Source organism: Oncorhynchus nerka, linkage group LG22 (genome assembly GCF_034236695.1).
Source record: "Oncorhynchus nerka isolate Pitt River linkage group LG22, Oner_Uvic_2.0, whole genome shotgun sequence".
NCBI lineage: Eukaryota > Metazoa > Chordata > Actinopteri > Salmoniformes > Salmonidae > Oncorhynchus > Oncorhynchus nerka.
Genome location: NC_088417.1, coordinates 97,062,490 through 97,086,710, shown reverse-complemented (window position 1 = coordinate 97,086,710; position 24,221 = coordinate 97,062,490). Strand labels below are relative to the sequence as shown.

The window sequence follows — 24,221 nt, the reverse complement described above, 5'->3', positions numbered from 1 at the left end:
ATTTTCAGGGCCTTCCTCTGACACCGCCTGGTATAGGGGTCCTGGATGGCAGGAAGCTTGACCCCAGTGATGTACTGGGCAGTTCGCACTACACTCTGTAGTGCCTCGCGGTCGGAGGCAGAGCAGTTGCCATACCAGGCTCTCGATGGTGCAACTGTAGAACCTTTTGAGGATATGTAAGCTCCTCTGTTGGAGTGGGTTTAAATCCGAGTCAGTCTACCATTCTAACACACTCTCTCCTTCCTACTTTCCTGTCACTCTTCATTGTCACTGACCACTAAACACGAAAAGGAGTAGCTTTGCCAGTCAGGCGTCTAGGCTGAAGCCAGGACTCCAGACTAACTTTTTCAGTTGGTTGTGCCACCAACTGGTTTGGTCGCACCAATTTTTTTTCTCGCAATTTCACAGAAAATAAATGTTTCGTAATCACCTTAGTCATTCACAGAGCTTTAGATGATGCAATAGAACACATTCAATAAATGTTTTGTAATCACCTTAGTCATTCACAGAGCTTTAGATGATGCAATAGAACACATTCAATAAATGTTTTGTAATCCCCTTAGTCATTCACAGAGCTTTAGATGATGCAATAGAACACATTCAATAAATGTTTTGTAATCACCTTAGTCATTCACAGAGCTTTAGATGATGCAATAGAACACATTCAATAAATGTTTTGTAATCACCTTAGTCATTCACAGAGCTTTAGATGATGCAATAGAACACATTCAATAAATGTTTTGTAATCACCTTAGTCATTCACAGAGCTTTAGATGATGCAATAGAACACATTCAATAAATGTTTTGTAATCACCTTAGTCATTCACAGAGCTTTAGATGATGCAATATAACACATTCAATAAATGTTTTGTAATCACCTTAGTCATTCACAGAGCTTTAGATGATGCAATAGAACACATTCAATAAATGTTTTGTAATCACCTTAGTCATTCACAGAGCTTTAGATGATGCAATAGAACACATTCAATAAATGTTTTGTAATCACCTTAGTCATTCACAGAGCTTTAGATGATGCAATAGAACACATTCAATAAATGTTTTGTAATCACCTTAGTCATTCACAGAGCTTTAGATGATGCAATAGAACACATTCAATAAATGTTTTGTAATCACCTTAGTCATTCACAGAGCTTTAGATGATGCAATAGAACACATTCAATAAATGTTTTGTAATCACCTTAGTTATTCACAGAGCTTTAGATGATGCAATAGAACACATTCAATAAATGTTTTGTAATCACCTTAGTCATTCACAGAGCTTTAGATGATGCAATAGAACACATTCAATAAATGTTTTGTAATCACCTTAGTCATTCACAGAGCTTTAGATGATGCAATAGAACACATTCAATAAATGTTTTGTTGTTGAATTGTTTGTTGAATCTTCTAACAGGAACACATGATTCCAGATATTATGATGTCCAATCTAATCCAGTGATTTTCATGAATTGTTGTTCAATAGAGATGAATTTGCCTACAATCTTTATGTGCACTAACATCATAGGCTAATTCACCACGAGGAAGTGAAAATTCTAAGCACATTAGATAGATCGCTAACACTCAATATAGTACCCAGTGTCAGTAGTCATGTACTAATCTATCAGTAAATGTATTGTCATATAAAACAAAATGTTGCACTATAATGCACTACTTCTGAACAGAGTCATACGAGAGCCATTTGGGATGCAGACAATGCCTCTAGTCTCTCCTCTCTCCAGAGCAGTACAGTAGTTAACTAGGCTAATGAGATGCGTTTTTGTTTATGAGGTTAACACTTCTCTGATTGGTTCATATACACATCATTGTTTATGAGGTTACCTCTTCTCTGATTGGTTCATATACACATCATTGTTTATGAGGTTACCTCTTCTCTGATTGGTTCATATACACATTCCACACATATGACCTCAAATGACACGATATATGAATAAATTAACATTTATTTTTGTGTCAAATCACCAATTGGCAACCCATCCCTTATGGGATTAATTGACACATAAACAAACATTACAACAATTCAGTATGGTCATTAAATGATAATTATTATTTCGGTGTTCTCTGCATCGCATAAAGAGTGAAACATTTTTATGTTAATCAGAATATTGGCCCAATAGTCGATAGCTAATAAGATTTCTTACATTTTGACTGGACAGATGAGCCGTTTACTATATTAGTTTCACTTATGGAGTCGGATGGATAGAAAGGGAAATCAGACTAGGTTGTAGTTCTTGTGTACTATGTCATAGTGGTGCTATAGTTCTAGGTTGAAGTTATTGTGTACTATGTCATAGTAGTGCTATAGTTCTAGGTTGTAGTTATTGTGTACTATGTCATAGTAGTGCTATAGTTCTAGGTTGTAGTTCTTGTGTACTATGTCATAGTGGTGCTATAGTTCTAGGTTGAAGTTATTGTGTACTATGTCATAGTGGTGCTATAGTTCTAGGTTGAAGTTATTGTGTACTATGTCATAGTAGTGCTATAGTTCTAGGTTGTAGTTATTGTCTACTATGTCATATTGGTGCTATAGTCATAACTGTGTTGCTGATATCTACTGACTACTCTCTTATTATCTCCATTAGAAAAAAGAGAACTAACAACAAACACTGTGTATAATCTTATATCCCCCACTTGCTCATTGAGGTCATTTTTGTGAAGGCAATCTGGAAATACAGTATAATATAATACAGTATCATACAATACAGTATCATAAAATACAGTATAATGATCTTATGTCTAAACTGTACCTACTACCAAATATGAATATGCATGAAGCTGACCTGAATAGGGCAGTAATTTAAAACCCACCCCATAGTCGCTGTGTTAAAACTGTGCTGCTTTGCATCCATCTATAAACAACCGCTCTCTCGTTCTCTCTCTCATCGTCTGCATCAGAAAACAGACAAACAAAAGAAAGCAAGCCCAGCTGAAAACCTCTGAGTGAGACTGACAGGCTGTGGAGGGTGTGATATCGCTCTCTTATAGAGCCAGCAGAAGGACAGTAAGTCATTATCAACCAAGAGAATGCTGCAAACAGACAGTAAGTCATTATCAACCAAGAGAATGCTGCAGACAGACAGTAAGTCATTATCAACCAAGAGAATGCTGCAAACAGACAGTAAGTCATTATCAACCAAGAGAATGCTGCAGACAGACAGTAAGTCATTATCAACCAAGAGAATGCTGCAGATGGACAGTAAGTCATTATCAACCAAGAGAATGCTGCAGACAGACAGTAAGTCATTATCAACCAAGAGAATGCTGCAGATGGACAGTAAGTCATTATCAACCAAGAGAATGCTGCAAACAGACAGTAAGTCATTATCAACCAAGAGAATGCTGCAGATGGACAGTAAGTCATTATCAACCAAGAGAATGCTGCAAACGGACAGTAAGTCATTATCAACCAAGAGAATGCTGCAGACAGACAGTAAGTCATTATCAACCAAGAGAATGCTGCAGACAGACAGTAAGTCATTATCAACCAAGAGAATGCTGCAAACAGACAGTAAGTCATTATCAACCAAGAGAATGCTGCAGACAGACAGTAAGTCATTATCAACCAAGAGAATGCTGCAAACAGACAGTAAGTCATTATTAACCAAGAGAATGCTGCAGATGGACAGTAAGTCATTATCAACCAAGAGAATGCTGCAGACAGACAGTAAGTCATTATCAACCAAGAGAATGCTGCAGATGGACAGTAAGTCATTATCAACCAAGAGAATGCTGCAAACAGACAGTAAGTCATTATCAACCAAGAGAATGCTGCAGATGGACAGTAAGTCATTATCAACCAAGAGAATGCTGCAAACAGACAGTAAGTCATTATCAACCAAGAGAATGCTGCAGATGGACAGTAAGTCATTATCAACCAAGAGAATGCTGCAGACAGACAGTAAGTCATTATCAACCAAGAGAATGCTGCAGATGGACAGTAAGTCATTATCAACCAAGAGAATGCTGCAAACAGACAGTAAGTCATTATCAACCAAGAGAATGCTGCAGATGGACAGTAAGTCATTATCAACCAAGAGAATGCTGCAAACGGACAGTAAGTCATTATCAACCAAGAGAATGCTGCAAACGGACAGTAAGTCATTATCAACCAAGAGAATGCTGCAAACAGACAGTAAGTCATTATCAACCAAGAGAATGCTGCAGATGGACAGTAAGTCATTATCAACCAAGATAATGCTGCAGATGGACAGTAAGTCATTATCAACCAAGAGAATGCTGCAGACGGACAGTAAGTCATTATCAACCAAGAGAATGCTGCAGACGGACAGTAAGTCATTATCAACCAAGAGAATGCTGCAAACAGACAGTAAGTCATTATCAACCAAGAGAATGCTGCAAACGGACAGTAAGTCATTATCAACCAAGAGAATGCTGCAGATGGACAGTAACTTGGACAGTGACTTACTGTCCAGCTTCTTCTTCATGCAGAAGTTTGCATCCTGTAGCTCCAACTCCAAAAAGTTCTGGGACACTGTGAAGTCCATGGAGAACAAGAGCACCTCCTCCAAGCTGCCCACTGCACTGAGGCTAGGTAACACGGTCTCCACCGATAAATCCACGATTATCGAAAGCTTCAATAAGCACTTCTCAACGGCTGGCCATGCCTTCCGCCTGGCTACTCCAACCTCGGCCAACAGCTCCGCCCCCCCCGCAGCTCCTCGCCCAAGCCTCTCCAGGTTCTCCTTTACCCAAATCCAGATAGCAGATGTTCTGAAAGAGCTGCAAAACCTAGACCCGTACAAATCAGCTGGGCTTGACAATCTGGACCCTCTATTTCTGAAACTATCTGCCGCCATTGTCGCAACCCCTATTACCAGCCTGTTCAACCTCTCTTTCATATCGTCTGAGATCCCCAAGGATTGAAAGCTGCCGCAGTCATCCCCCTCTTCAAAGGGGAGACACCCTGGACCCAAACTGCTATAGACCTATATCCATCCTGCCCTGCCTATCTAAGGTCTTCGAAAGCCAAGTCAACAAACAGGTCACTGACCATCTCGAATCCCACCGTACCTTCTCCGCTGTGCAATCTGGTTTCCGAGCCGGTCACGGGTGCACCTCAGCCACGCTCAAGGTACTAAACGATATCATAACCGCCATCGATAAAAGACAGTACTGTGCAGCCGTCTTCATCGACCTCGCCAAGGCTTTCGACTCTGTCAATCACCATATTCTGATCGGCAGACTCAATAGCCTCGGTTTCTCGGATGACTGCCTTGCCTGGTTCACCAATTACTTTGCAGACAGAGTTCAGTGTGTCAAATCGGAGGGCATGCTGTCCGGTCCTCTGGCAGTCTCTATGGGGGTGCCACAGGGTTCAATTCTCGGGCCGACTCTTTTCTCTGTATATATCAATGATGTTGCTCTTGCTGCGGGCGATTCCCTGATCCACCTCTACGCAGACGACACCATTCTATATACTTTCGGCCCGTCATTGGACACTGTGCTATCTAACCTCCAAACGAGCTTCAATGCCATACAGCACTCCTTCCGTGGCCTCCAACTGCTCTTAAACGCGAGTAAAACCAAATGCATGCTTTTCAACCGATCGCTGCCTGCACCCGCATGCCCGACTAGCATCACCACCCTGGATGGTTCCGACCTTGAATATGTGGACATCTATAAGTACCTAGGTGTCTGGCTAGACTGCAAACTCTCCTTCCAGACTCATATCAAACATCTCCAATCTAAAATCAAATCTAGAGTCGGCTTTCTATTCCGCAACAAAGCCTCCTTCACTCACGCCGCCAAGCTTACCCTAGTAAAACTGACTATCCTACCGATCCTCGATTTCGGCGATGTCATCTACAAAATGGCTTCCAACACTCTACTCAGCAAACTGGATGCAGTCTATCATAGTGCCATCCGTTTTGTCACCAAAGCACCTTATACCACCCACCACTGCGACTTGTATGCTCTAGTCGGCTGGCCCTCGCTACATATTCGTCGCCAGACCCACTGGCTCCAGGTCATCTACAAGTCCATGCTAGGTAAAGCTCCGCCTTATCTCAGTTCACTGGTCACGATGGCAACACCCATCCGTAGCACACGCTCCAGCAGGTGTATCTCACTGATCATCCCTAAAGCCAATACCTCATTTGGCCGCCTTTCGTTCCAGTACTCTGCTGCCTGTGACTGGAACGAACTGCAAAAATCGCTGAAGTTGGAGACTTTTATCTCCTCACCAACTTCAAACATCAGCTATCCGAGCAGCTAACCGATCGCTGCAGCTGTACATAGTCTATTGGTAAATAGCCCACCCATTTTCACCTACCTCATTCCCATACTGTTTTTATACTGTTTTTTTATTTTTATTTATTTATTTACTTTTCTGCTCTTTTGCACACCAATATCTCTACCTGTACATGACCATCTGATCATTTATCACCCCAGTGTTAATCTGCAAAATTGTATTATTCGCCTACCTCCTCATGCCTTTTGCACACATTGTATATAGACTGCCCATTTTTTTCTACTGTGTTATTGACTTGTTAATTGTTTACTCCATGTGTAACTCTGTGTTGTCTGTTCACACTGCTATGCTTTATCTTGGCCAGGTCGCAGTTGCAAATGAGAACTTGTTCTCAACTAGCCTACCTGGTTAAATAAAGGTGAAATAAAATAAATAAAATAAAAAGTCATTATCAACCAAGAGAATGCTGCAGATGGACAGTAAGTCATTATCAACCAAGAGAATGCTGCAGACGGACAGTAAGTCATTATCAACCAAGAGAATGCTGCAGACGGACAGTAAGTCATTATCAACCAAGAGAATGCTGCAGACAGACAGTAGCTAGCTAACCGACCAGGCCTGTAGGACAGACAGTAGCTAGCTAACCAACCAGGCCTATATGACAGACAGTAGCTAGCTAACCGACCAGGCCTGTAGGACAGCCAGTAGCTAGCTAACCGACCAGGCCTGTATGACAGACAGTAGCTAGCTAACCGACCAGGCCTGTATGACAGACAGTAGCTAGCTAACCGACCAGGCCTGTGTGACAATTCAGGTGTTTTTGTTGAGTGCCTTTGTTACAACTATGAAACAGAAAGCATATGTGTTGGAACACAGTAACAGTTTATTTTTATAACAACAAAATAAAAAAATACCCAACTACCAAGACGCACGATCAGCAAGACGCGAGGCGGTCAAATGATGAAAACACTAGTAGCCTAAACATCATTAGAAGCGCCAGGCGGCCTTGACAAATACTGAAACTCAGCACAAAAACAACAATGGCATGATAATGAATACAAGTGTCGATATGACAGCAGTCACACATTGTCAGTTACTATCAGCTTGTGCTTACATGGTGTGTGCGTCTTCACGCATCAGTTGAAGGATGCCCATGCCACATAAACAACGAGAGCTAGTGAGTGCGTTGCTGATGGTTCTTTGTTGCTTGAGACGTACTGTAGAGCCTGCTCTCTCAGTGATGACATTTTGTGCTGATAATCGGCCCGTAGCATTGTCACGGGCTTGTTCTATCTAAACGTTGGCCATCCCTTCCTCTCTCCCGTCTCAACTTTTCATTTGGTAGTGGCGAGGATAACTGCTCAGTGTGCACCATTCTTGGTTTTCTTTTTTTGGGTTCTGAGGTATAAATTCAGGATGAGGCTCAGAACCAGAAGATTATTCATCAGAGGTGGAGGTTCAGGATGAGGCTCAGAACCAGAAGAAGAGGTTCAGGATGAGGCTCGGAACCAGAAGAGGAGGCTCAGGATGAGGCTCAGAACCAGAAGAAGAGGTTCAGGATGAGGCTCAGAACCAGAAGAGAAGGTTCAGGATGAGGCTCAGAACCAAAAGAGGAGGTTCAGGATGAGGCTCAGAACCAGAAGAGGAGGCTCAGGATGAGGCTCAGAACCAGAAGAAGAGGTTCAGGATGAGGCTCAGAACCAGAAGAGGAGGTTCAGGATGAGGCTCAGAACCAGAAGAGGAGGTTCAGGATGAGGCTCAGAACCAGAAGATTAATCATCAGAGATGTCATGATCCATTTCGAGAAGTAGGGGAGCAGGCCCTACTGTAGGGAGAAGGTGAGGAGCAGGCCCTACGGTCAGGAGAAGGAGAGGAGCAGGCCCTACTGTAGGGAGAAGGAGGGGAGCAGGCCCTACTGTAGGGAGAAGGTGAGGAGCAGGCCCTACTGTAGGGAGAAGGTGAGGAGCAGGCCCTACTGTCAGGAGAAGGAGAGGGGCAGGCCCAACTGTTAGGAGAAGGAGGGGAGCAGGCCCTACTGTCAGGAGAAGGAGAGGGGCAGGCCCTACTGTAGGGAGAAGGAGGGGAGCAGGCCCTACTGTCAGGAGAAGGGGAGGCCCTACTGCAGGGAGAAGGAGGGGAGCAGGCCCTACTGTCAGGAGAAGGAGAGGGGCAGGCCCAACTGTCAGGAGGAGGGGAGCAGGCCCTACTGTAGGGAGAAGGTGAGGAGCAGGCCATACTGTCAGGAGAAGGAGGGGAGCAGGCCCTACTGTCAGGAGAAGGAGGGGAGCAGGCCCTACTGTCAGGAGAAGGAGAGGAGCAGGCCCTACTGTCAGGAGAAGGAGGGGAGCAGGCCCTACTGTCAGGAGAAGGAGGGGAGCAGGCCCTACTGTCAGGAGAAGGAGGGGAGCAGGCCCTACTGTCAGGAGAAGGAGGGGAGCAGGCCCTACTGTCAGGAGAAGGAGGGGAGCAGGCCATACTGTCAGGAGAAGGAGGGGAGCAGGCCATACTGTCAGGAGAAGAAGGGGAGCAGGCTCTACTGTAGGGAGAAGAAGGGGAGCAGGCCCTACTGTCAGGAGAAGGAGGGGAGCAGGCCATACTGTCAGGAGAAGGAGGGGAGCAGGCCCTACTGTCAGGAGAAGGAGGGGAGCAGGCCATACTGTCAGGAGAAGGAGGGGAGCAGGCCATACTGTCAGGAGAAGGAGGGGAGCAGGCCCTGCTGTAGGGAGAAGGAGGGGAGCAGGCCCTACTGTCAGGAGAAGGAGGGGAGCAGGGCCTACTGTCAGGAGAAGGAGGGGGGCAGGCCCTACTGTCAGGAGAAGGAGGGGAGCAGGCCATACTGTCAGGAAAAGGAGGGGAGCAGGCCCTACTGTCAGGAGAAGGAGGGGAGCAGGCCCTACTGTCAGGAGAAGGAGGGGAGCAGGCCATACTGTCAGGAGAAGAAGGGGAGCAGGCCCTACTGTAGGGAGAAGAAGGGGAGCAGGTCCTACTGTCAGGAGAAGGAGGGGAGCAGGCCATACTGTCAGGAGAAGGAGGGGAGCAGGCCCTACTGTCAGGAGAAGGAGGGGAGCAGGCCATACTGTCAGGAGAAGGAGGGGAGCAGGCCCTACTGTAGGGAGAAGGAGGGGAGCAGGCCCTACTGTCAGGAGAAGGAGGGGAGGAGGCCCTACTGTCAGGAGAAGGAGGGGAGCAGGCCCTACTGTAGGGAGAAGAAGGGGAGCAGGCCCTACTGCAGGGAGAAGAAGGGGAGCAGGCCCTACTGCAGTGAGAAGAAGGGGAGCAGGCCCTACTGCAGGGAGAAGAAGGGGAGCAGGCCCTACTGTAGGGAGAAGGAGGGGAGCAGGCCCTACTGTGAGGAGAAGGAGGGGCAATGGGGGGAAACCATTCAAAAAATGACATGCCCTCCTAAAACAGGTTGTAACTCCAGTTCTGTTTGTGATATTAAGATTCGAACAACAGATTGTTATATAGACTTATTTAGGACAAGTCAAGGACAAAGAGGGGCATGACTTAAAAAAAAATGTAATAAAATGTTTTACCTCATGATCAGTCCAAATGACTGCTTTAGCGGTTCTAGTGTTAATTAGAACCTCATTACTACTATTCACTGTTCACACCTCTCCTCAGAACGATGGCTGCTACATAAACTGGGCCAGCTAACGGCTTATAGACATTAAATCGGGAAAATGAAACATTTTCTGGATTGTCCTGTTGTATCATATTTAGGGTATTTTGATGTTTGAAAAGAAAATACTGTGTTAAAGTCTCATCTCCGAAGAAGAACATGTTCATGTGACTGTCTCTCCACCACGCTTTGTCACATTTACATAAATTTACATATTTAACGAGTCTAATTAAAACCAGACAGCAGGAGTGAATGGGTGGGGTGGGGGATGTCTGCTCTGCAGGGGGAGAGATGCGCCACTCACCCCTCCAACCTTCAAGCCTTCCCTTCAAATTCCTCGCATGCCAACCCGCCCTGACGACAGGAAAGGGCAACCTGGGTTGTATCCATAGCGACAGAGCCAGGACACAAACACACACACACTAGGTCACCCCTCTCACTGGTGGGTGTTGGGACATCTAAAGTAGGCCTACACCCTACAGGAGGACTACATCCACACCCTGCAGTAGGACTACATCCACACCCTGCAGTAGGACTACATCCACACCCTGCAGTAGAACCACATCCACACCCTGCAGTAGAACTACATCCACACCCTACAGTAGAACTACATCCACACTCTGCAGTAGAACTATATCCACACCCTGCAGTATAACTACAGTACCACCCTGCAGTAAGGCATACATCCACACCCTGCAGTAGAACTATATCCACACCCTGCAGTATAACTACAGTACCACCCTGCAGTAAGGACTACATCCACACCCTGCAGTAGAACTACATCCACACCCTGCAGTAGAACTACATCCACACCCTGCAGTAGGCCTCCAGTACCACCCTGCAGTAGGACTACATCCACACCCTGCAGTAGAACTACATCCACACCCTGCAGTAGAACTACATCCACACCCTGCAGTAGGCCTACTGTAGGGTGATACTGTAGCCCTACTGTAGGGTGGTACTGTAGCCCTACTGTAGGGTGGTACTGTAGCCCTACTGTAGGGTGGTACTGTAGTCCTACTGCAGGGTGTGGATGTAGTTCTACTGCAGGGTGGTACTGTAGTCCTACTGTAGGGTGGTACTGTAGTCCTACTGTAGGGTGATACTGTAGTCCTACTGTAGGGTGGTACTGTAGTCCTACTGCAGGGTGATACTGTAGTCCTACTGTAGGGTGGTACTGTAGTCCTACTGTAGGGTGGTACTGTAGTCCTACTGTAGGGTGGTACTGTAGTTCTACTGTAGGGTGGTACTGTAGTCCTACTGTAGGGTGGTACTGTAGTCCTACTGTAGGGTGGTACTGTAGTCCTACTGTAGGGTGGTACTGTAGTTCTACTGTAGGGTGGTACTGTAGTCCTACTGTAGGGTGGTACTGTAGTCCTACGGTAGGGTGGTACTGTAGTTATACTGTAGGGTGGTACTGTAGTCCTACTGTAGGGTGGTACTGTAGTCCTACCGTAGGGTGGTACTGTAGTCCTACTGTAGGGTGGTACTGTAGTCCTACTGTATGGTGGTACTGTAGTCCTACTGTAGGGTGGTACTGTAGTCCTACTGTAGGGTGGTACTGTAGTCCTACTGCATGGTGGTACTGTAGTCCTACTGTAGGGTGGTACTGTAGTCCTACTGCATGGTGGTACTGTAGTCCTACTGTATGGTGGTACTGTAGTACTACTGTAGGGTGGTACTGTAGTCCTACTGTAGGGTGGTACTGTAGTCCTACTGCATGGTGGTACTGTAGTCCTACTGTATGGTGGTACTGTAGTCCTACTGTAGGGTGGTACTGTAGTCCTACTGTATGGTGGTACTGTAGTCCTACTGTAGGGTGGTACTGTAGTCCTACTGTAGGGTGGTACTGTAGTCCTACTGCATGGTGGTACTGTAGTCCTACTGTAGGGTGGTACTGTAGTCCTACTGCATGGTGGTACTGTAGTCCTACTGTAGGGTGGTACTGTAGTCCTACTGTAGGGTGATACTGTAGTCCTACTGTAGGGTGGTACTGTAGTCCTACTGTAGGGTGGTACTGTAGTCCTACTGCATGGTGGTACTGTAGTCCTACTGTAGGGTGGTACTGTAGTCCTACTGTAGGGTGATACTGTAGTCCTACTGTAGGGTGGTACTGTAGTCCTACTGTAGGGTGGTACTGTAGTCCTACTGCATGGTGGTACTGTAGTCCTACTGTAGGGTGGTACTGTAGTCCTACTGTAGGGTGGTACTGTAGTCCTACTGTAGGGTGGTACTGTAGTCCTACTGCATGGTGGTACTGTAGTCCTACTGTAGGGTGGTACTGTAGTCCTACTGCAGGGTGTGGATGTAGTTCTACTGCAGGGTGGTACTGTAGTCCTACTGTAGGGTGGTACTGTAGTCCTACTGCATGGTGGTACTGTAGTCCTACTGTAGGGTGGTACTGTAGTCCTACTGCATGGTGGTACTGTAGTCCTACTGTAGGGTGGTACTGTAGTCCTACTGTAGGGTGGTACTGTAGTCCTACTGCATGGTGGTACTGTAGTCCTACTGTAGGGTGGTACTGTAGTCCTACTGTAGGGTGGTACTGTAGTCCTACTGTAGGGTGGTACTGTAGTCCTACTGCATGGTGGTACTGTAGTCCTACTGTAGGGTGGTACTGTAGTCCTACTGTAGGGTGGTACTGTAGTCCTACTGTAGGGTGGTACTGTAGTCCTACTGTAGGGTGGTACTGTAGTCCTACTGTAGGGTGATACTGTAGTCCTACTGTAGGGTGATACTGTAGTCCTACTGTAGGGTGGTACTGTAGTCCTACTGTAGGGTGGTACTGTAGTCCTACTGCATGGTGGTACTGTAGTCCTACTGTAGGGTGGTACTGTAGTCCTACTGTAGGGTGGTACTGTAGTCCTACTGTAGGGTGGTACTGTAGTTCTACTGTAGGGTGATACTGTAGTCCTACTGTAGGGTGGTACTGTAGTCCTACTGCATGGTGGTACTGTAGTCCTACTGTAGGGTGGTACTGTAGTCCTACTGTAGGGTGATACTGTAGTCCTACTGTAGGGTGTGTATCAACTAGATGATAATTTCTCTACACCTGCTCCACAACAAACATATGGAAACCATGTTGGACTGTTAATTCAATTACAGCCATTACAATGAGCCTGTCCTCCTATAGCGCCTTCCACCAGCCTCCTCTAATGTCTACAGTTTTTGGAGAGGTGCGGGGTGCTGCCACACTGGGCACCTAGGGAGCTGTTGTTGTGGGGGGGTTAAGTGCATTGCTCAGGGGCACAACGGCAAGGCAAATGGCATCTAGGATTTGAACCCTTCGGTTGCCAGCTCAGTTCCTACCGGACCTGGGATTCAAACCGACAACCCTCCGATTGCTGGCTCGCCTCTCTAACCGCTAAGCTACCCACCATGGTTAGATGGCACTCACTGTGTGTTTTGCGGTATCCTTTGTGTAAGCATAAGGAGAAATAATGATCGGTGATAGGCGGAGACATTTGGCACCTCAGCAGCAGTCTTACAAGGCATTGATAAATATTTACAGCATTTCTGAGTGTCACATTGGACTGGAGGGAGGTAGCAGTTAGCTCTCTTTGCTCTCATTGTTAAATATTTACAGGCATTCCTGAGTGTCACATTGGACCGGAGGGAGTCAGCAGTTAGCTCTCTCTGCTCTCTACCCACTGGGCACAGACTTCATTTCAGCGTCTAGTTTTGGTTTACATTTGGTTCACGTCATTGGATTTAGGTAAAACATTTGGTGAATGTTTTACTTTTTTCAAATCCAATCAGTTTTCCACGTTGATTCAACGTATTTTCGGGGGGAATTTACGTGGATTCCACTAGTTTTTGCCCAATAGGTAGTTTCTGTCTGGAGGGAACTTAGCCCCTGTGGACAGACTGAAGAATGACCTAGTGTAACAGTATAACTTTAGACCGTCCCCTCGCCCATACCCGGGCGCGAACCAGGGACCCTCTGCACACATCAACAACAGTCACCCACGAAGCATCGTTACCCATCGCTCCACAAAAGCCACGGCACTTGCAGAGCAAGGGGAACCACTACTTCAAGGTCTCAGAGCAAGTGACGTCACCGATTGAAACGCTATTTAGAGCGCACCACCGCTAACTAGCTAGCCGTTTCACATCCGTTACACCAGCACCACCGCTAACTAGTTAGCCGTTTCACATCCGTTACACTAGCTTAGCTAGCATCACAGTAGTCTCTCGTGACAGACAGTTAGCATAAATTGATAAGCAAGCTAGCAGGCAATATTTGATTCTGAGTTCAGATAGCAGAGTGATCCATGCTGAGTCCCTCATGGATTAGGCCTACTCTTGTCTGATCTCAAATCCAGCAGCTGAGGCTTTGGGCTGATTCAAGTACATTCAAGTACAAGTTTACTTGAGAAAAAATATTTTTAACTCTGGTTTCTCAAACCAACGCGGACGCTCTATTTGTAACTGAATCTTGGTTAAGAAGGATTTGACAGCCTCTGGTCCCATACTAGACAAATGAATAACCATTTAATAACCATGTAATAACCATTTAATAACCATTTAATAACCATTTAATAACCATTTAACTTCAGCTGGCTATCTGTTTGAAAGGATAGTCTCTGAAAATTCATCTCATTCCACTAGAGGGAGTCCTTTAGTCATCTCAAAAACGGATTGTAGAGAATAATGCACTAAAATAAACATACTTTATTTTAATTTCACTCCACTTGATGTCTATGATGTACCTTAGTGCTAAAGATTGATGTTAAAAAGCTGATTCACTTGGTCCCTTCTTACTACAGCTCTCTGCCCTTACTTATTGCAGAACCATTGAACTATATTTTTTACTTGAAAATTAGTTCAGGTATTATTCCTACAATCTGGAAAGTGACTAAGCACCATTTCAGCTGCTACGCTCGTTTAAGATGATGTGTTAAATTGCTTAGATCATAAAAATCATTGTGCTGCCTTTCAAAAGTTATTCAACCCCGTTGACTGAAATAGGCCTGGGTCAAGCTTTCTTGCAAGTAGTTTGAGAATGATCTGTCAGACAGGACACAATGTGTGATTTCTGATGATGTTAAGTCCAGTTTCCTAGATATTACGAAAGGTGTACCTCAGGGGTCGGTATTAGGACCCGTTTCTCTTTACTATTTATATAAATAATATTGGTCTATCTGTTAAAACGTGTTAAATTAATCTGTATGCAGACGATTCTGTTACGTATGCCATTGCCCAAACTGTTGGATATGTTAGAGCTGCCATCTGATCTTGTTGCCTTACAGGAAGCCCTGGTTGGTTTAAACATTGGACTTAATATTATTTAATATTATTTATATTTATTCACTGGATGGGTCTCCCATTGATCAGGTTCCCACCTATAAATATCTGGGCATTTAGATTGACAAAGATGTAATGTTTTAAAAAGACATACGGATGAGCTTGTTAAAAAGTTCAGATTTAAAGTGGGCTTCTTCTTCTTTTTTATTTTATAAATAGATATTGCCTCTACCGAAATAGCAGAAAGCAGATTGTAAAGTCAACTTTGTTTCAAATGGACTACATATTTCCAGCCAGTTCATGGCTATGGTAACACCATTGACCAGATTTCAGCAACTACTACTCTTAAACCTTTGGAAGCCGTCTACCATAGTGCCCTTCACTTTATCACAGGTGACAGTTTTAATACACTTCATTGCATCCTTTATCAAAAGGTTGGCTAGTCCTCATGGAAGTCCCGTAAATCACCTGTTTGAATAGCTCTACTAAACAAGCCTCCAACTTACCAAACGTTGTTGCTATATAAAAGAGCTATATAAATGAGCTCTCTGGGTTGGTTAACTCTCAGGTTTGATTAACTCTCAGGGTTGGTTAGCTCTCAGGGTTGGTTAACTCTCGGGGTTGGTTAACTCTCAGGTTTGATTAACTCTCAGGGTTGGTTAACTCTCGGGGTTGGTTAACTCTCAGGTTTGATTAACTCTCAGGGTTGGTTAACTCTCAGGGTTGGTTAACTCTCGGGGTTGGTTAACTCTCGGGGTTGGTTAGCTCTCAGGGTTGGTTAGCTCTCAGGGTTGGTTAACTCTCAGCTTTGGTTAGCTCTCAGGGTTGGTTAACTCTCAGGTTTGGTTAGCTCTCAGGGTTGGTTAGCTCTCAGGGTTGGTTAACTCTCAGGGTTGGTTAGCTCTCAGGGTTGGTTAGCTCTCAGGGTTGGTTAGCTCTCAGGGTTGGTTAACTCTCATGGTTGGTTAGCTCTCAGGGTTGCTTAGCTCTCAGGGTTGGTTAACTCTCAGGGTTGGTTAACTCTCAGGGTTGGTTAGCTCTCAGGGTTGGTTAACTCTCAGGGTTGGTTAGCTCTCAGGGTTGGTTAACTCTCAGGGTTGGTTAACTCTCAGGTTTGGTTAGCTCTCAGGGTTGGTTAGCTCTCAGGGTTGGTTAGCTCTCAGGGTTGGTTAACTCTCAGGGTTGGTTAGCTCTCAGGGTTGGTTAGCTCTCAGGGTTGGTTAACTCTGTTCTCTCTGTTCTCGACCAATTTAGGTAAATCCTCCTTAGTTTTAGTGCCCCCCATTGTAGGAATAACCTGCGAAATTCCTTGCATCTTGATTCCCTGGTTCCGCTAGGGCAGTTTAGGACTCTTGTGTTAAATTCATTCACTGAGGATTGTGGTTGTTTCTATTGACTGTAATGGTTTATTGGTTGACATTGTAGTATTGTAATTGTACCTTATTGTTTTTTTGTTATTTTTGTTGTATTTTATTTTATTTATTTTCTTGATTATGAAAATGTTTGTATTCAGGGCACCATTGTAAATGAGACCCTTGTCTGTGGGATGGGCTTCACAGTCGACCTCTTGACCCAACATTGGGAGCACACACAGTTAATTACTGAGAGAGAGAGAAATAGGGAGGGAGGGAGTGAGGGAAAGAGAAAGAGAGAGAGTGAGCATATAGCCTTTCTTCCTCTGTAGTACACAGAACTAAAAGCATGACTACTGTTATGTAGTGTACCTGTTGTTAGGTATAAACAGATGATAGAGAACAGTCACACACCTGTCTGAGTCACTACTGATGTCTGGGGTCTCATCCATCCTTTGGTGACATACAGCCAGAGTCAAGCCCTAGTGCTCCTGGGAAAAGTAGTTCCTCTTCAGAATAGCCAGAGTCAAGCCCTAGTGGCCATGGGAAAAGGAGTTTCTCCTCAGAATAGCCAGAATCAACTCATTTAATACATCCAAAGTAGTTCCTCCTTCCTCCTTAGAACGGTCTCAGCTAATCAGCTAGTCCAAAGCTCAGAAAGGATCGCGATCAGTTAGGAAGACCAAACAGACTTGATAATGGCTGTCTTACATCACCGCTGAGAGAGGGACACATGACTAGAGCATGTCAACTGGGGTTCAGATCCAGACTGGGGTCCATCTTGGTTCGTTTGAGGTGGATTCATCTATCTGTCTGCAACCAGTCAATCAGTTGATCAGTTGAGCCACATGGGCTGGTGGGATATGATGGCTCAACCTAACATATATCTGTAATCCGGTCCTCACTGTTAACTCCAGCAACAATAACCTGTAATCCTGTACTAACTGTTAACTCCAGCAACAATAACCTGTGCTGACTCCTGTCCTCAGGAAATTCTCACGCCTCCTCCTTCATTTCCCTCCCTTTCCCATCAAGTCCACCCTCCCAGAGAACTGCTGTGTCCAAAGTCTGAAGTTATGCAACTCCTCCTCAGTCTTGTCTTCCCACAGCTGTAGGTAGGCTGACAAGGTCCTACAGTGGCACTCCCTCCATACCATGGAGCAGCCAGCCAGCCAGTCAGCCAGCCTGTCAGCCAGCCAGCCTGTCAGTCAGCCAGCCTGTCAGCCAGCCAGCCAGCCGGCCTGTAAGACAGCTAGTCAGTCAGTCAGTCAGTCAGTCAGTGTGTGGTAGCCTATAGTTCAGTAGGTAGACTGACAGGTAGGCTAACTGCTGCACACCATTTAGCCTACAGTGGAGCAGTCAGTCAGTCAGTCAGTATGGTAATGGTATAGTCCTTCTGCAATCTCCAGGCTTCAACAGGTGTTTGTCCAGCCAGGACAGCACTACACTAACGTTGCCTCAGCACTCCTCAGTCTTCTCTTCCCAGCAGTAGGCAGTTCTGGCTGACAGTGGCACACCCTTACCCTTCCATGGAGATGTCAGTCACTGAGTCCTAGTCTCCAGGCTTCGACAGGTGTTTGCCCAGTCAGGACAGCACTACCTAACACTACCTGTCCTGAACACTCCTGGACTACAGAGCCATCTAGGAAGTTGTGCTTGTTCAGACTTTACAGAGTCAACACTACACTGACTGACCATACTGCATCTCCACAACACAGCACCGCTAGCCCGAACACTGGACGTAAGGGAAGCTTTGTGGTATCCTCTCTGCCTCTGTCTGTCTCTCTCTCTCTTGTCTCTCTCTCTCTCTCTCTCTCTTCTCTCTCTCTCTCTCTTCTCTCTCTCTCTCTCTCTCTCTCTTCTCTCTCCCTCTCTCTCTCTCTCTCTCTGCCAATGTCTCTTGGACTCTGTACTTGGATGCAAATGAGCATCCTGCCATCCTCTGTGGCTGGGCTCTGTGGCTGGGCTGTTTCCTCCCTCCCCTCTCACATGGCCGGAGAGAGGGAGAGTACAGCCACCCAGTCACGCAGGCAGGCAGGTGAACCTGAGTCCTGTGCACAGTGTAGAGTATAGTCCAGGGTTAGAAACAAAGCCAGGTGTGAGACAATGGCTGCCATTATGGCCTTTTATTAGCCAAAAGAAAAGCCTGATCTGTGTGTATCCAGCCAGGGGCAATGGGGACAGACTACAGACTACCAGCCAGTCAGGGCCGGGGGCAATGGAGACAGCCAGTCAGGGCCAGGGACAATGGGGACAGACTACAGACTATCCAGCCAGTCAGGGCCAGGGACAATGGGGACAGACTACAGACTATCCAGCCAGTCAGGGCCAGGGACAATGGGGACAGACTACAGACTATCCAGCCAGTCAGGGCCGGGGGCAATGGAGACAAACTATCCAGCCAGTCAGGGCCGGGGACAATGGAGACAAACTATCCAGCCAGTCAGGGCCGGGGACAATGGAGACAAACTATCCAGCCAGTCAGGGCCGGGGACAATGGAGACAAACTATCCAGCCAGTCAGGGCCGGGGACAATGGAGACAAACTATCCAGCCAGTCAGGGCCGGGGACAATGGAGACAAACTATCCAGCCAGTCAGGGCCGGGGACAATGGAGACAAACTATCCAGCCAGTCAGGGACAGGGACAATGGGGACAGAGAGGCTGCGTCAATATGTATTTGTTGTCAATGTTTTGGCGTCAGACTGGTAGCAGTTGTATTTGTTGTCAATGTTTTGGCGTCAGACTGGTAGCAGTTGTATTTGTTGTCAATGTTTTGGCGTCAGACTGGTAGCAGTTGTGAAAAAAGTAAACAGTTGGACGAGTTGCAGAAGTAATTGAAAATAATGCTATTGTTGATTAGTTGCTTTGTTCATTCATTAGTCTATTTTCTGTTGAACCATATGGTCTATCTACTAGAACCTCATGGACAATATGGACACAGATATACACAATGTATACTATATATGAATATACAGTACTAGTCAAAAGTTTGGACACATTTACTCATTAAAGGTTTATTTTATTGTTTTACTATTTTCTACATTAGAGCACTCATTATGCATTTGGGTCCCAAGGTTTTTACATGACCAATCATATCGAGTGGTTGTAATAACGAATTTGACGTGAGCCACCCGTCCTTGGTGACTTTCTTCAGCAAAGATGGCTGACAAAACATTACGGTGGAAGCAAATGTAAGTAGTTAGAACGTCATAACGAGTCAAGCAAAACATTTACAATTGAGAGGAATATGTTAGTTGATGATGAGACCAACGATTGTGCATAATTTTTTTGTCATAAAGTTCATTTATGAAAATCACTATTTAACAAGTTTATTTCCAGTCATATCCGATACCAGGTGTATCAAACTCCATTAGCTGACAAGGTACAAATCTGTCGTTCTGCCCCTGAACAAGGTAGTTAACCCACTGTTCCTAGGCCGTCATTGAAAATAAGAATTTGTTCTTAACTGACTTGCCTAGTTAAATAAAGGTCAAATAAATAAAACATGTTTAAAACAATATTTGAATGATGTGTCTGCATGTATATATTACATGTCCCACCCTGACCTTAGAGATCCTTTCAATTCTCTATTTGGTAGGTCAGGGTGTGACTAGGGTGGGAAATCTATGTTTATATTTCTTTGCTGGCAGAGTATGGTTCCCAATCAGAGGCAGCTGTCTATCGTTGTCTCTGATTGGGGATCATACTTAGGCAGCCCCTTTTCCCACCTTCAGTTGTGGGATCTTGTCTTTTTGCATATGTTGCACTCCTAGCTTTACGTTTACGTTGTTTATTTATTTATTTTTTTGGTGGAACTTTTATCATTAAAGAAAATGTACGCCTGCCCCGCTGCACCTTGCTACTCATTTAACGCCGAATGTTACATTACAATTATACACTTCAACAGTGTTTACCACTCCTGCCCCTGGGACATCAATGATTACACATTGTCACTACGCAATAGACTAGAAACATGAAGGCTGATTTGTAATTCATACATACAGAATAAAAAACAGTACCTCCCCGTCGGGGCTTTGAACCCCGGTCTCTCGTCCGCACGACACAGGGATTCTTTCGCTAAATAACCCTGTACTGTACTGCCGACCGTCACGTTGTACTGCGCCATATTTTCACTTCCATCCTAACAGAAACCCAGAGGGTTTTTCATTTTTCATGGGATAGAAACATCATAATATTAATCGAATTAATTAAGCAAGTACCGGTCAAAAGTTTGGACACCCCTACTTATTATCACGGTTGTGTGTAGAGACGGACCAAGGCGCAGCGTGGATCCCACAAAAAGCCAGTGGGGAAATGGCTGCCTAAATATGATCCCCAATCAGAGACAACGATAAACAGCTGCCTCTGATTGGGACCATACCAGGCCAACATAGACATAAAACATCCTAGATAGCCCACCCTAGTCACACCCTGACCTACCCAACATAGAAACTAAAAGGCTTTCTATGGTCAGGGCGTGACAGTACCCCCCCCCCCCCCCCCCCCAAAGGTGCGGACTCTGGCCGCAAAACCTGACTCTATAGGGGAGGCTCCGGTGCGGGGCGAAGTACCCACTCCGTACAACGGGTCCGGCCATGGAGCTGGGTAGAACGCCTTGCCCGGACTGGGCCTCGGCGCAGAGGGCCCCGGCCATGGAGCTGAGTTGGCCGCCGTGCCTGGACTGGGCACCTGCGCAGAGGTGGACCGTCTTAAGAGGTTCCGGACTGTGAACCATCGCCGGAATCTCTGGACTATGAACCATCGCCGGAATCTCTAGACTGGGGACCGTCGCCGGAAGCTCTGGACTGGGGACCGTCACCGGACTGGAAGTACCGGACTGGGGAGGCGCACTGGAGGCCTGATGCGTGGAGCTTGTACAGGAACAATGACACACTTCGCACGGCGAGTGCGGGGAGCTAGCACAGGATGTACTGGGCTGTGGAGGCGTACATCAGGGTGAGTACGGGGAGCAGGCACAGGACGTACCGGACTGGGTTCACTATGTACTGGAAGCTACCTCTCTGTGACGGTTCACTATGTTCTGGAAGCTACCTCACTGTGACGGTTCACTATGTACTGGAAGCTACCTCTCTGTGACGGTTCACTATGTTCTGGAAGCTACCTCACTGTGACGGTTCACTATGTACTGGAAGCTACCTCTCTGTGACGGTTCACTATGTTCTGGAAGCTACCTCACTGTGACGGTTCACTATGTACTGGAAGCTACCTCTCTGTGACGGTTCACTATGTTCTGGAAGCTAGCTCATTGTGACATTCAAACAACGAATGGTGTCTTTTCTATTTTTAACTGCGGTTCACTACATACTGGAAGCTACCTCTCTGTGACGGGAGATGAAGAGCTACATTTTGCAAACTCGTTGTATGAGAGTCATACAAATGCACACTTTTCTTAAATATAAAGATACTGAAACCGTACCGTTACCGTGGCCCACAAACCGTGAGACATACCGAACCGTGGGCCCACTGTACCGTTACCTTCACCTGGGGGCGGCTTGTCAGGAAGTCCAAGATCCAGTTGCAGAGGGAGGTGTTTAGTCCCACAGTCTTGAGCTTAGTGATGAGCTTTGTGGGCACTATGGTGTTGAGCTGTAGTCAATGAATAGCATTCTCACATAGGTGTTCCTTTTGTCCAGGGGGGGAAAGGGCGGTGTGGAGTGCAATAGAGATTGCGTCATCTGTGGAGCTGTTGGTACGGTATGCAAATTGGAGTGGGTCTAGGGTTTCTGGGATAATGGTTTTGATGTGAGCCATGACCAGCCTTTCAAAGCATTTCATGGCTACAGTCATTTAGGCAGGTTACCTTAGTGTTCTTGGGCACAGGGACTATGGTGGTCTGCTTGAAACATGTTGGTATTACAGACAGGGAGAGGTTGAAAATGGCAGTGAAGACACTTGCCAGTTGGTCAGCGCATGCTCGGAGTACAGGTCCTGGTAATCCGTCTGGCCCTACAGCTTTGTGAATGCTGACCTGTTTGAAGGTCTTACTCACGTTGGCTGCGGAGAACATGATCACACAGTCATCCGGAACAGCTGATGCTCTCATGCATGCTTCAGTGTTCATTGCCTCGAAGCCAGCATAGAAGTTATTCAGCTTGTACAAGGGAGTTTGCCAGTGATTCTAATATTTTTGCAAGGCAAGATAGTTTAGAAATTGGGCAGTAGTTATCGAGGTCAGAATGATATCCACATATATTTTATTTACAAATCCGGACGATGCTCCTAATACCTGATGCCTCTAGCACTGAGATGCAGTGCCTTAGACCGCTGTGCCACTCGGGAACGAAAGGTAAACAGAAAAGTAAAACATCCGAATCAGAGATACAGGGACACACCCTCCCTATCATACAACCCCAGGTCATACAGGAAATGTTGCTCATTGGAAGTTGTAATAATGCACAAACACAATTTAGGTAGCTTAGTATATCTACTGCAGGCAATGGGATAATGGTCACTGAGCTCGTTAGCAAAGATTCCATTGGCTGGATACTTTTGTCAGAATTACATCCAATATAGGTGATTTTTCAGGGTGTTTTAAGTTGGGGTGGGTTGGTTTAGTTATAAGTTGAGTTACATTTTGCTCAGTACAAATATCATTCAGTCTATCTGATACTGACATCAACCAATCCAAGTTAAGAACACCCAATATTTATAATTCAGATTCAACATAATTAGACAGCAAGTCAGACAATTTGTTAAGAGCAATTGGGAGGGCCGAAGGAGGGTGATAAACTCCCCTCCAGACATGGTCTGAGACATGATGCTGCCACCTCCATGCTTCACCGTAGGGATGGTGCCAGGTTTTCTCCAGACGTGACTCTTGGCATTCTCATGGTCTGAGACATGATGCTGCCACCTCCATGCTTCACCGTAGGGATGGTGCCAGGTTTTCTCCAGACGTGACTCTTGGCATTCTCATGGTCTGAGACATGATGCTGCCACCACCATGCTTCACCGTAGGGATGGTGCCAGGTTTTCTCCAGACGTGACTCTTGGCATTCTCATGGTCTGAGAGTGCTTTAGGTGCCTTTTGGCAAACTCCAAGTGGGCTGTCATGTGCCTTTTACTGAGGAGTGGCTTCCATCTGGCCACTCTACCATGAAGGCCTGCTTGGTGTAGTGCTACAGAGATGGTTGTCCTTCTGGAAGTTTCTCCCATCTCCACAGAAGAACTCTGGAACTCTGTCAGAGTGACCATTGGGTTCTTGGTCACCTCCCTGACCAAGGCCCTTCTCCCTCGATTGCTCAGTTTGGCCGGGTGGCCAGCTCTAGGTAGAGTCTTGGAGGTTGAATGATGGAGGCCACTGTGTTCTTGGGGACCTTCAATGCTGCAGGCATTTTTTGGTAGCCTTCCCCAGATCTATGCCTCAACACAATCCTGTCTCTGAGCTCTACGTACAAATTCCTTCGACCTCATGGCTTGGTTTTTGCTCTGACATGCACTGTCATCTGTGGGACCTTATATAGACAGGTGTGTGTCTTTACAAATCATGTCCAATCAATTTGAATTTACCACAGGTGGACTCCAATCAAGTTGTAAAAACATCGCAAGGATGATCAATGGAAGAAGTATGCACCTGAGCTAAATGTTGAGTCTCAAAGCAAAGGGTCTGAATACTTATGTAAATCAGGTATTGCAGTTTTTATATATATATATATATATTTTTTTTAAGTCCAATAAGGCGATGTGTTCTGTAAAGAGCTAAAAAAAGAACCAAAAAGACAAGTGCATCGTCACGGACCTGTACAGGC

At 45.8% G+C, this 24,221-nt stretch overlaps 1 protein-coding gene across 2 annotated transcripts in view; it reads right to left on the bottom strand.

Annotated features, from left to right (window-relative positions):
- Positions 1-24,221, bottom strand: part of LOC115122490 (protein Shroom3-like) — a 166,312-nt gene that overhangs the window by 94,832 nt on the left and 47,259 nt on the right. The window contains exon 1 of one of the 2 annotated variants that reach the window (XM_065007630.1): positions 16,865-17,433. The exons of the other annotated variant lie outside the window; for it this stretch is intronic. Coding sequence (XP_064863702.1) covers positions 16,865-16,902 — 38 coding nt within the window. The 5' untranslated portion in view covers positions 16,903-17,433. Of the gene's footprint in view, positions 1-16,864; positions 17,434-24,221 lie in introns of those variants that run through there. 2 annotated transcript variants of the gene reach the window in all.